We start from the raw sequence: 12792 nt of genomic DNA, 5'->3' as shown, positions 1-12792 counted from the left end.
ACAACTTACTACTGGGCGGATGGATATCGGACGTAAAACAGTTCCTTTGAACCTGCGGGGCAAAACTGCATACCGGCAGCTAAATCGTCATGAAATTGGCGGGTGAGCTCCTTTTCGTGTTGGGTCAAACGCTTGTGGTTCTTATCAAATGTACAGAATGTATCAGTAGATGTCTATAAAGGTAATAAAAATCTGTTATAATCACTTTGATAAGGGCTAAGAAAGAGAGAGGGGGGGGGGGTAGCGTGGTGGTCTCCCCGTTCGGCAAATGGCCACGATATGTGTATTCGTATCGTATCATTGTAGCGTTATCTATAGTGATGCGATGTGAAACGGTGCGCGATGTTGAAAGCGATATCGAGAGTCCGCAAAATGCGCATCTGCCAGAGAGAAGCTACGGAAGCTAAGATGTCGGACGCATAGTCAGACCTATTGCAGTATACGATAGCTAAGCAATGCTATAATTACGGATGAATATTAACGTGGAAGAATTTCCCGATTTGCACTGACGTTCATCGAAGTCTTCGGAGCAGTAGACAAGTACCGATCCGATAGATATTGAGTACTGCGTGAAGTGTTTTAATAATATGCATGAAAGCAAAACACATTAAATGTATTAGGTATAAAGCAAAAAAATAACTAGTCACTTATATCTCCTAAGAACAACAGCATCGATCGTTGCTTCAAAGCTTAAGATTGTAAAAAACCTTCATTACCTGTTTGATAACTTATCAGGTTCAACCTTATAAGCCGAAACATTTCCTTAAACGATGATGTATGTATTGGACATAAAAAAAAATGTGGGTTTACTGAACCGTAGTCCAATACGACACAACGATTGGCCTCGTATTTGTTTAGTAGTCACAAAAAACGTCGACTTCACTGGCCGACCCCACCTCGAGGTTCTTACCGGCAATAAAACACCTGCTATATACAAATTTTCATTCGCATACTTACGTACGTATACGGTACACTCCGCCGTTTCGAGTATTTTAAGCTAATCTCACATTCACCTTCCCTCACATCTGCACGATCCGCTTCCCCCGAAGGTAATATTATAGATATCTATTGATATCGACTCCGCGTAAAAACATCGTACCCCTGCACTGCTACGCAAGCATCTATGAATATAAAGCGATAATGTTTCAATTGCTATCTACATATAGACGCATTTTAGCCACGTAGCATTGGCTGCTCGGTGATGATGGATGGATGGATCGATCGATCTCGTCCGCGTTTCTGATTTTATGTTTTCTTTTTTCCTACCATAATCGACATCGCAAATATAATAAAACCAATATCGATGACAGCTCGAGCGTTTTGGATGGAGAGCGGTGACAAAATTTGACCAGGCTAGCGACTCGTACTGCTGCTGCTGTCATAAAATGGCCGCTATTCGCTCAAGTTAAAGCTCAGATCCGGCCCCAAGTACACCTCTCTTATTATACAGGCTAAACGCCAGCGAACAAACAAGCAGGCGACGCAGGCCGAGCAGAAGGTAAAATCGACATCAACCTAAATAAGAAGTTCATCAACGACGACCACGTGGACTTCATTGCGCGCTATAACGCGGGCCAGCAGGCGTAGATTGTCGGCCGTGTCTTGACACGTTGGGAAACCACAAAGGTAATAAACTGTCTGATGATAAAGGCTACAGCCGGCCGATGCCACTGTCGCGAAGAACATTTCGAATACTACCGTTTGAAAGCTGACGACAGAAGAAGAAATTGGTGCTGTAAAATTCGAAGTAAATCCCATCCGTTTGTCCGTCTGTACGAACGTGTGTCCACCATTTTCGATTTCTGCGTTTGGCTTGGAACCGCTTCGTGACTGCCTGTTTAATTGACTGAAGTCCAAAGTTCTCGAGACGTTATGTAACAAAAGGACACACAGGCTATATTAGCAAGGGAGTAGAAAATCGTCGTCGAGCACGGCGCCGTACAGCGGCAATGGTCTGGTTTTGTCAAATCGATTTGTTTCTGTTACTGCCGTCCCTCCAAACGGGGTTTCTTAAAGTATTCGTGGGTAAACCGCTTTTCAGACCGAGTGCTAGTATTTTTCGTGCTTGTAGATACGTATCGAACTACACTGCAGATATTGCACCATACGCACTCAATGTGAAGACCTGGCGTACTCATCACCAATCAATAAACAGTTACTTCGTTTATAAACGCTATTTTCGAAGTAACTTTTTTCAATGACTTTATGTAGTTTATGACAAACGTCAGCTGACCGTGGCAAGCCGTCCCATACAGGCCGTTCTGTCGCTGATAACGCTGTGATCGGTTCTAGCTGGGGTTGACAAGTTCGGCTATTAGGGGTCGCCCCCTACGAGGTAACTCTTATCTGTGTTTGCTTGTAGCGTTCAACAGTTACTTATTTAGAAACGATCCGTTCTTGCCCCAGCCGGATTAATGCAAGACTCGTCATTTGCTGCAATAATACGAGACAGCATAGAGCATACGTTCACGATTCTCTCCCGGACCACGCTCGCGATGCTTTCCTTACAACGGCGAACTCACTGGCACAATATAAGAAGCTATCGTATAATAAATAAACAGACTGCTGTATACTATTGGTAAGACTTGGCTGGCAATAAGAACGTAAGGATCAACAGGCACCAACAGCGAGAACGGTTCTGTTCGTAGAAAGCATACGTAGAAATGTCGGTGCAGCCTTTGAAAGAGAAAAACGCTCGCAAAAAATTCGAAGGACAAGTGGAGACAAAGACCTAGAACCGGCGTTATCTGTGACCCGCTATCCGTAGTGTTCGTGACCACCGTAATGCAACGGGCCGCCTGCAAACTGCAACGTTAAAGGACATGATATTGGTAATTGTAATTGGTTATTCGGTTGCCATCGAATTTGGACCAGTTTTGTCACTGAGATCGGTCCGGGGAAAAAGGACGCTTAGCTAAAGAAATCAAGAAAAAGGCAGACGGGGGAATCCGAATTCGGAAAATTCTATTTGACCCGCGCGCATCCATAATGCAATAAATAGAGATAATGCTTCGTCGTTACCCGCTGATTTCTGTTACGTACACAAATCTGCTAATATATGGACAAGAGTGTGAAGCAGGAAACTGCGTCATACGAACGTGGCATAGTTCGAAATTAGGCACAATGTATTATATTGCTTTCTAACATATTCCACTTTCAAGGAAGATCCTAACCCATCCCTGGACAAATTCGGTTTAAATCAATACGTGTCAAATTATTGCCTTCGTTCGCCGTGGATAGTTCCTATCCTTTTTTGCTCAAGTTACCTTTCCCAGCCTCCAGTCGAGAAATACAGGCAAGGTTCTTCCTTTGCACTGTTCTGTCCATTCCAACGATACAAGGCATTATTATGCCATCTTCAGCCACAAACTCATTTCATTCTATCCATCTAAAGACAAATGGAGTATATTAGCAACAACGACAATGACAAGCCGTTTGATGCTTGTCTACGGATGCTTGAAAATACGTACGGCAGGAAGTCGTGGATTTTTCATGTGATCCAGTCGACGCTTCCTTGCTCGTATCAATCAACCATTGTTATGTGATGGTCATTTTGCAAAGAAAGCAAACATTTTAACATTATGAATTCTTTGTAATAGCGACATTATAACGACGACAACAGAAATCTTCGATAAAATCCCTCGCCTTTTCCTTGGGAAGAGCGCGAGGCTAGGAACGAGAAAGCACAGGTGAGGAGGCCACACGGACCAAACTAGTGACAAAACAGTTAGCCAGTACAAAGGCTGCAGCTACTGTGATGAATACCATGCCAGCACAAATACCGTGCGACCGAAAAATGACATCATTTCCCCGTCCGACGACCATCATCGGACCCGAAGCGCACATGCCTAGTAATTTGTAATAGCAGTTATGGTAGTAGTAATAATATGTTTGGCTGGTTGGCGTGCCGTTACGTCGTACGTTGCACCGTGGTGGATACCGGCATCATCATTGGCCTGCTTTTACAGGGAGGTCGATTGCTTTTCTTCGTCACAGATGGCGCTTTCAACGGTGGCGGTCAGCCTTGTCAGAGTGGCCGAGGCAGAAACAAAAATAGTCGTGCAGTTACAATATTGAGCTGGAATCAGAACCCGGCTTTTGGCTCCAGCCGCTTCTAAACTCTAGCAGAGATCTGAGCTAACATCACCAAGATCCCCATCAAAACCGCGATCATTGCCCTAACTATGGCCGCTGCCGTCAGTCAGAAGCGACCGCAGTCAGGTCCAAGGTACGCCAATTTCATCGTTTATGTCGATCATGGAGTTGTTTTTGTCCGCTATTGGACGAAACGACGAAGGATAATATGTCGGAGCCACTTTGTGCAGACACCCTAGCTGTTTCGCTACATTTTTTCCATCTTCTCCATTGCCGCCGTCGCCGCCACCGTTGTCTTCTTGTTCTTCGTTGTTCTCGTGTTGTCCAATAACAGCGATTGGTAACAGCTACAGAAAAAAGGCAAATGTAACTTGTACCATTGCTATCGACGTCTGCTAGCCCTGATGTTTTGGTCTCGATGCTGTCTCTGATTATTCCATCGCTCGACTGTTGCCACCATCGGCGTCACATCGGATTACTACACGATACGAAACTGGATGCTACTGTATTGCTGGGAGCAGCAGTGATGTCCAAGTCGTATTCTGTCTTCGATATGTGAAGTCCCGTTCTCGTGCCTTGTTGTATGAAGTCTTGTTACACGTCTCGCTAGCTGTTGTGGGATATAATTGTTGTCACAATTATTATGGCGAGACAGAGATACAAACGCACGGACATGGTGATAACGACGCTTCGGTAGAGGCGGCACATCGGCCTCAAGCCAGCAGACCGTAACTGTGGTACATCGCTAACATTAACGTAACAGCCTCTGTCCGTCCGTCTATCTGAGCGAGGAACATAACGTTTTGTTGGCGAGCGACCTTTCGGAGCAGGCACTGATTTAAGCTGGACGACTCCCGAGAAATGGGAGACGATCGAGGATTAGGACGAGAGCAAGAGAGTGCGAGTATGTTCGTCAGAGAATCGAGACAAGGAACAACTGTCAGAAACCACAACAACAATAAAACAAGCACTACCAATAACAGCGAAAGAGGGAAAAGTGAGTCATTACCAACATGAATAAGAAACAACAAACGACAAGAGAATGACCTTATAACGAGACACGAACAAGGCTCACGTTAGTAGTAGTAAATAGTAAAAGTAGGGCGAAATAAAAAACTGTACCTTAAAAAAGCCTACATGTACACATATGTACGTATATGTACCACTAGCTAGGCTACAAGATAAAGGTTACTGGGTAAAGTCAGGTTAAATACAGAAAATTTTAACTTTTGATAAATCTTCTAGTCAGTGAGCCTAATGTGCCTTCCATCGTTCAGAGACTCAGGACCTTTTTTCGATGCGTACGGTTTTAAAATTTGGTTTAACAGAAAGGTAATAAAGCTCACAAGGATGCCACTGTTTGACCCACAGCGATGCTGAGATTGATCATCGGCAACATCAAATGTTGTCGTAATACGCATGGTTAAGCTTCAGATTTCAGCCTTCCGAAACAATAATGAACGGCAGTACCAGACGTAAGACACGATCTTTTTTTTTGGAAAAAACAAAATTTCTATCAAAAAATGCCTACCTTGAAACGAGAAGAAATCGAAAGCTCAATGAGCTTCACTGTTGGCCTTTATCGTAACACTTAGATACGATACTCGAGTTGTGAAGCCGGTTACTAGGTATAGGTATGGTCGAGATTGCTAGAATGCGGCTTTAATAGTTTGTAAATTTTCCCTAATGTTTTTTTAAATAACTGATGTCATGAATGATATTTCTGGCTCGTTCAATATAGACACACTTCGATTTCATTTAACATTATTCTCAAACAAAATTAGCATAAGACCTACTTTCAAGTGGTGCTAATAAGCATTGACTTAAGCCTCACAGACACACTCCCGGAAGTCTAAAAGTGTCCTCCTGAAAAGTTTATATCTTCACCTATAATAGCAGTTACGCACAATCAGCAAGGTCGATCGTGAACCGCAGCTTCAAAATAGAACTTCATAGAGACACGGTGGGCTGCTTGTTCCATATTGCTGGACCCGCTAAACTCAATAGCAGAAGTCGACTTCGCCGTTAGCCAATCGTCGGGTAAAATTGTCTATCCGCACCGCGAGACAAGTTCGTCTACGTAGGATATTCTATACTGTTATGCGTAGACGCGTATGACAACAGAATTTTTTCTGTACAGTTTAGACAGCGGTAGGAAATGTTATGGGGTCCTGTTTCCCTGTGATCGTCATCTCATCTAGTTTTTCCAGTTGGGCGTCGATGTCTGATTGATTCCGTCGCTTTTGTTGGCCTCAATTTTAAATTGGCGACAATTTATAGATGCAAGTTATTATGCACGAACTGTTTCTAAATGTACACAATGCAACGGATTTTAACTATTACTTGTAAATACCTTTGAACTTTGGTGCGGCATTTAGATGTTCTTTGTTTTTACTTAATAACAACTCGCGTTACAACCTCGTTCCTATGTATAGCTCATCTATGAAAAGGTGGGCGTCCGATATGGGTAACGAGCAGCTTCTTCTGACAAAACAAAGCCAACGCCTAGCTTACACCAGTTTAGAATACTATATTGATCATGCATCTAAAAACAGAAGGGACCGACATTTAACAAGAATAGCTCAATAGATCCAGTCTTCATGTTGTCAGAATAAAAATTGGTTAAGTAAATGGCTTTTTAAAACGCTTGCTAGTTCCTGGGTCATCTAAAAATCAATTTTACGGTATCACGAGAAGGTAGGGCAGCACCTTGCAAGGCATCTATGGTCCCTTCCTAAATACTGGTGGCCGACGAATCCACAATTGAGGAACTGTTATCGTTTCGCTCGGGATTAATTTAAACATTAACTGAGATGCACGGGAGCGCAAACGAGGTAAAAAGCCAAAATGGATCAAGAATGAATGACAATAATACAAATAGAAATCATACAACAGATGCTAGATAAAAGCAGTTATACTTCGTACTTCGTAATGGGTACTGCCATTCTCAGTTTGTAACGCTGACGACGTGATCATGCAACCCGTGCTTGCGCGGGGTCATTATTATTATTGTGATTGCAGTCGTTGGTGCTACTGATGGCGTTGCCGCCAAGTATTATGTTCTTTCCCATTTTTCTTCCATTGTTCGCTGTCCGAATATATATACATATATATACAGCGGTAGCAACAATAAAAGCACAAACCCGCACATCATAGTCAAATACCTTCGGAGGAACTGACCAACCGCTCGGATACCCTCCTCAGCGGACTCCTGCTCTACAAAGCGTCACCGGAATCATTATTGTCATCATCACCATGAAGCACGCGTGAAGCCGCATGTTGAGCTACGCGTGCGTTTCACTTGAAAACAGCCCGCGGCAATTCGCGTCATAGCATAAAACCGCACATACACACACAGATATATAAGTGATGCGCACACGGATATAATATGGTGCATACGGTCAAATTCCAGTTATGCATGTGCGGAGCCGAAGGAACTTCGTGCAAAGCGACGTACTTGTCCCGTCGTTTCGTTCATTCTTTCATCTACAAATTCGTGCGTCCCTCGAGCGAAACGAGAGTCGTGTTTCTGCAACGTTGACGACGTCGATGAAGGCCACCGCTGCCAATACCAGCGGCAGGCGAACCGTGGCGACTCCAGCATCGCTAGAAAGGACCATTAGCACTACTGCCCTGCCCTTAACAATATCCCTAACAGCAGCAATATCAACATCGTCACAGAATTGTCATAGGATCATCGTCTGTAGTAGCCATAATAACAGCAGTAATAACGGCAGCAAGAGCAAAGGCTTCTGATTCTGAGTGGCACTATGAGTTCGTTCGTGCATGTGCGTGTGTGTGTATGACAGAGAGTCGTCGTGAAGATTCCCTTCATAGCAATGGCAACTCTACGTCGCTGATTTCGTCGCTTTCCTCACTTCCACCTACCTTCATTTTTGCTGCTATGACGTCTCTCACGCCAGCTTCCCCACCGCAAATGCTCTGTTTCGTCGTGGATAGCCGGCTGGCTGATGCGGTCACTCAAATCTATCCTGCATCTTTTCCCCTACTTCAAATAATTAAACACAAGAAAATTACCACTACAACCGCCGCAACTTCGGCAGCTAACGCCGCTGCCCATCGCTACCGACTGCTCCTACTGCTCGACCGCGACGAACAGGGCACGACGAAGCCCGACTTCGTCCGCGAACACGCTCACACTATGTATACCATCTATCAGGATCAACGTAGCGGCCATCAGCATGAACATCTCCATCCTTACCATCATCATTATTTCAGTGGTAGAATCCTTGCTTTCTTTCAGTCAGAACTAACTGCTGCTCTCGTAGATTTAACAGGGACGAGCAAAGCAACATTTGCCTAGCCCACTATCATCGTCTGTGCGTCTGAATTTATCTATGCAAAAAAATTTGCTGTTGTTGCTGTAGGCAGAAGCAGAAGTCGGAAAAACTTTCAGTCAACTGAAAGCCGCCGTCCGCCGGCTATCGGCTACCGGTCCGGGAGCTGTGAGTCGGTGGGGAAAAACAACGGTGAAGACCGAACAGACCACGACGGCCATTATGATTGTTGTTCTTGGTATCGGCCAGACCTCAGTTAGATATCTTCGGATGCCGTCGGATCCCATCGGGCTACCTCACGTCATCATAGTACAGGTTAGCTACCAGAATTACAGGAATCGCGCTTGAATATATATATATATATATATATATATATATATATATATATAGAGAGAGAGAGAGAGAGAGAGAGAGAGAGCGAGAGGGAGAGAGAGAAAGAGAGAGTTCGTACATGTTTACTCTTTATTTGTTTTTCGTTTTTATTATGTTTTGCTAAACGAATTGATGGAATTTTGTGTTTCTACGTAGCCTTGCCTGCTACCATTTCGTCCAAAGATCTCTACCTATAGAATAATGCTTTTCGAGGGAGCGGGCTCACTTGTCCATATACGTTTACGTCTGATTTGGGGGTCTGATAATGATCTCTGTTAATTTCAGAGGAATAAGGGTGGACACAACGTAGCTACTGGTAACACTGGCAGATCGGAATGCGTTGACGGTTTAGTGCGTCAGCAGCGGCAATAGCTTGACTCACCAAACTTACCGTGTTTACTTCAACATCTTTTGCACCAAGAGCGATTGGCGAAATTGGTCGAATTGCCTATTTAGTGACACTCACGAGTCACAGTAGTACGGTCAAGAGAAGAGGACAGGAACGAAATAGGACTACTAAATAGCACAGCAAAAATAACAACATAAAGTCAATTGCTACCACATATATATGTATAGCCACACATGTAGTGGTGGCGCATCGAGCTAAATTGATAACGTGATCTGGTCTGGAGAAAAATGCAATAGTAGATTTCATCCCATTGTTCTTCAGGAGCTAAAAGCAAAAACGGCCCCAGGGGCCGTAGGAAAGACAACTAGAAATCGTCCCATGCTTTTGTCGTCAATACACTGTTTCTATACTCGTATGGTTACGTCTTAGCCGTCTTCAGTGCCTTGAGGATTTTGAAAACGTGGACGCTGAAGAAGCCCAAACGTAGATAGAGGACAATCACAGGAGATAAAACAATGGCGTGAGGGCCAAGGCGATTCAATTTTATTGTTACATTACAGAGTTTGTGAGAGTGGAAAACAAATTGAGAATAGACCAATAAAAGGCGGTTCTAAAAATCCAGCTTTTGGAATCCACAAGTAGCCTTACTTACTAGACATCAACCATTGGGACACGACAACTGGACGGCAGTCATTACGTTGCATAAAGAGATTGACCGAAAATTATAGTAATCTAGTGATGTCACCGAGCCGAGGCTTTCTCAATGGGGAAAAAGGACAAAAACTATTCGAAAAGCTAATTCCTACTCTCCGTTTTCTTGGTAAAAGTAAAATAGCAATTTCACCGCTCGATACATGTCAATGGGGAGTGAAGTGCACGAATGACGAAACAGACCTTTTCGACTGTAATGAAGCTTTCAACTCTTTTCTCTCCTAAGGCCTAACAGTCCTATTGAGGATAGGAATGGAAACCCAATTTGTGGGTCGCATGCGGGTGAGAACGATAGGCCTACTGGTATCGACTCTAAACTAGATTTCCACGCTAGTTTTGATTTAAGTACGTCATATAATAAAACTTTTTCAGATTCAGGCCGAAAAAGCGTTTCATCCTTTTCTCTGATTGCTCCTTACATTCGTTCCATGGTTGCATGCTTCGTTAGTAGTCGACTAAATAAGCCTAGCTTTTGCTTTGCCTTTACCTCTACAGTCATTTTCAATATGTATGAAATCTATGATTTAATTTTTGCCTCTCTACGTACCTTAAGGATACAAGTTCCCATTTCTGTATCCTCTGCAACTGTCACGTTGTAGTAGCTCTGATCAAAGAGTGGTTCGTTGTCATTGAAATCGCTGACAGTCACACTGACCCGAGCGGTAGCCGATAACCGCGGGGTGCCGCGATCCCTGGCCACGACCGACAGGACCGGATTAGGATTGGTTTCACAGTCGACGTACGCTTTCGTCGTCAACAGGCCAGACACAGCATCCAGCTTAAACCAGCCACTTGGGTCGTCAAGCAGTTCGTATCGAAGCTCAGCATTCTCGCCCACATCGCGATCAACTGCTCGCAGCTGCAGGACAGAGAAGCCTGGTTCCGCTACTTCGGGTATGTTTACCGTGTACTCCGTTTGTGAGAACACTGGCGGATTGTCATTGACGTCTGTGACGGCTAGATTGAAAACAGATGACGCATTCAACGGGGGTACACCCTGATCTGTAGCCATTATAGACATCGTATAGTTGGCCTGCTGCTCACGATCCAGTGGTGCCTTAACCACAACAAGGTAGATGACGTTGTCGCGCGTGGTCAACCCAAAATGGCCGTCACCCCCATGTAGCGTCACGTTGATATTGGCGTACTCTTCGCGCGAGTCGGGGTCACTGACGGATATTCGTCCAATAAAATCGCCAACTTTTGCGTCTTCGCTGATTCGAGGAGAAGTGTCATCCGACAAAAATATGAGGCTAATTGTGGGTGTGTTGTCGTTGACGTCCGTGACGCGGATCGATACGAACGTCGTCGTCTCAAGGGGTTGTGCCCCGTTGTCACGGGCAATGACAACCAACTCGTGTAGCTCTTTCGTTTCATAGTCCAGAGGCTTGTTGACAAAAACCTCGCCAGTCTTTGCGTCGATCGTGAAGAACTGCTTCCTGTCGCTCTGTCGACGGCTAATTAAATATCGCACCTCACCGTTACGTCCGGCATCAGTATCAGTCGCAAATACGCGAAGAACTGATGTACCTACTGTTGCGTTCTCCGGGATCGTTGCCACGTACCGGCCCTGGTTAAAGATTGGTTGGTTGTCATTTACATCTTGGATAGTGATGTTAACTCGGAGCGTGTCCTTGAGAGCGGGTGTCCCGCCATCGTACGCCTCGACTACGAGCGAGTAACTCGGTGTGATCTCCCGATCGAGAACTCCGTTCACCTGCAGATCGAGATAAAGAACCTCGTCCCGCTCCCTGTGGTACGAGAGCTTGAACGCGTTATTCGTATTACCTGAGATGATCTCGTAGCGCTGCGTGTTGAATTGTCCGAGGTCACGGTCGCGGGCAGGTGCTAACGTACGTTTCGCGTCTCGAGGGGCATTCTCGGCGAACTCTATTCGAATGAAGTTGGCCGGAAATTGAGGTGCATTATCATTTTCATCCTGTACCCGAATCACTACTCGCACATTCTCACCCATTGCGACCGGAATTGCCGTAAATGAGTATTCTGCTCGGCTTTCTCTGTCGAGAGTTGTATTTGTCCGGATCTCGCCTGTAGTCGCAACAACTACAAGATCACGATCAACATCGCTGTTCGCCACTGGCACAACATAATACGGAGGAGCTGGTGGGGGTGCCTGGCCGCCATTTTTCGGCTGTCCGATAAACCCAATCACTGTACCAAGTTGGACATTTTCACGCACTTCGAACTCTTGTAGGTACTCAGCGTTGACTGGTCGCGAGCACACTATTAGCGCCAACAGTAACCCAGCGGTCAGCAGTTGCAATAGGGGACCGGCAATCCGCTTCATGGTTACGCGTCCCGCGTAAATACGCAAGGACGACTTTGCCCCCGGTCTCACCATTTAGCTACTGCCACCGCGTCACCTCCGTCACGATCAGGTCTCGACTCCGTCATCTGTAATCAAGCGTAAAAGACTTAATCGTTAGTAGTCTTTGAAATCTCAGTGGTGCAGTTAGTAATGCAGGTAAACTAAAGTTGTTTGGTGCAAATGCAGAACTCGAGGAAATATCTCAGCTCATTTAAACTTGTCTTTCCGTGGAAAGTCTCTATGGTAAAGAGAACTTGAAGTGCGTAATGTCTGACACAAGGAAAATTTACTGGGGTATTTCTCTAGTTGCTGCTGACTTCCGAGTAAAGCGAAAGTATTTAGTTCATTGGCTACAGCTACAGGCAAGGACAAGAGATGACCATTTTTATTTAAGAGTGACTTTTCAACGACTAAAATTAGAAAGCCATCTACCTAAATTAAAGCCATTTACTAAAAAGGCTAATTTCAAAAAAGTCAGGAATACACCAGGTGGGCATTGTTTTTACATTCTTATTTTCCCCGGATGGTTTTAACAAGCTAACCAGCCGGCTCTTAAAAACAAAGCAGTACTTTTTTGGTATAGGTGTGAAATCTCCTAGCGCTAATACGACACCTAAAAGCCTCTTCGTGTCGGTACG

General features: G+C 44.7%; 1 protein-coding gene across 1 annotated transcript in view; it reads right to left on the bottom strand.

Moving 5' to 3' along the window:
- Nucleotides 1–12133, bottom strand: part of ds (dachsous cadherin-related 1) — a 29212-nt gene extending 17079 nt beyond the window's left edge. Inside the window, exon 1 of the mRNA XM_022848291.2 lies at nucleotides 10373–12133. Coding sequence (XP_022704026.2) covers nucleotides 10373–12133 — 1761 coding nt within the window. The remainder of the gene's footprint in view (nucleotides 1–10372) is intronic.
- Between the last annotated feature and the right edge of the window lie 659 nt (nucleotides 12134–12792).

The sequence above is a fragment of the Varroa jacobsoni genome, unplaced genomic scaffold (genome assembly GCF_002532875.2).
Source record: "Varroa jacobsoni isolate VJ856 unplaced genomic scaffold, vjacob_1.0 scaffold_1340, whole genome shotgun sequence".
In the NCBI taxonomy this organism is placed as follows: domain Eukaryota; kingdom Metazoa; phylum Arthropoda; class Arachnida; order Mesostigmata; family Varroidae; genus Varroa; species Varroa jacobsoni.
This window is presented reverse-complemented; position numbering and strand designations above follow the sequence as displayed.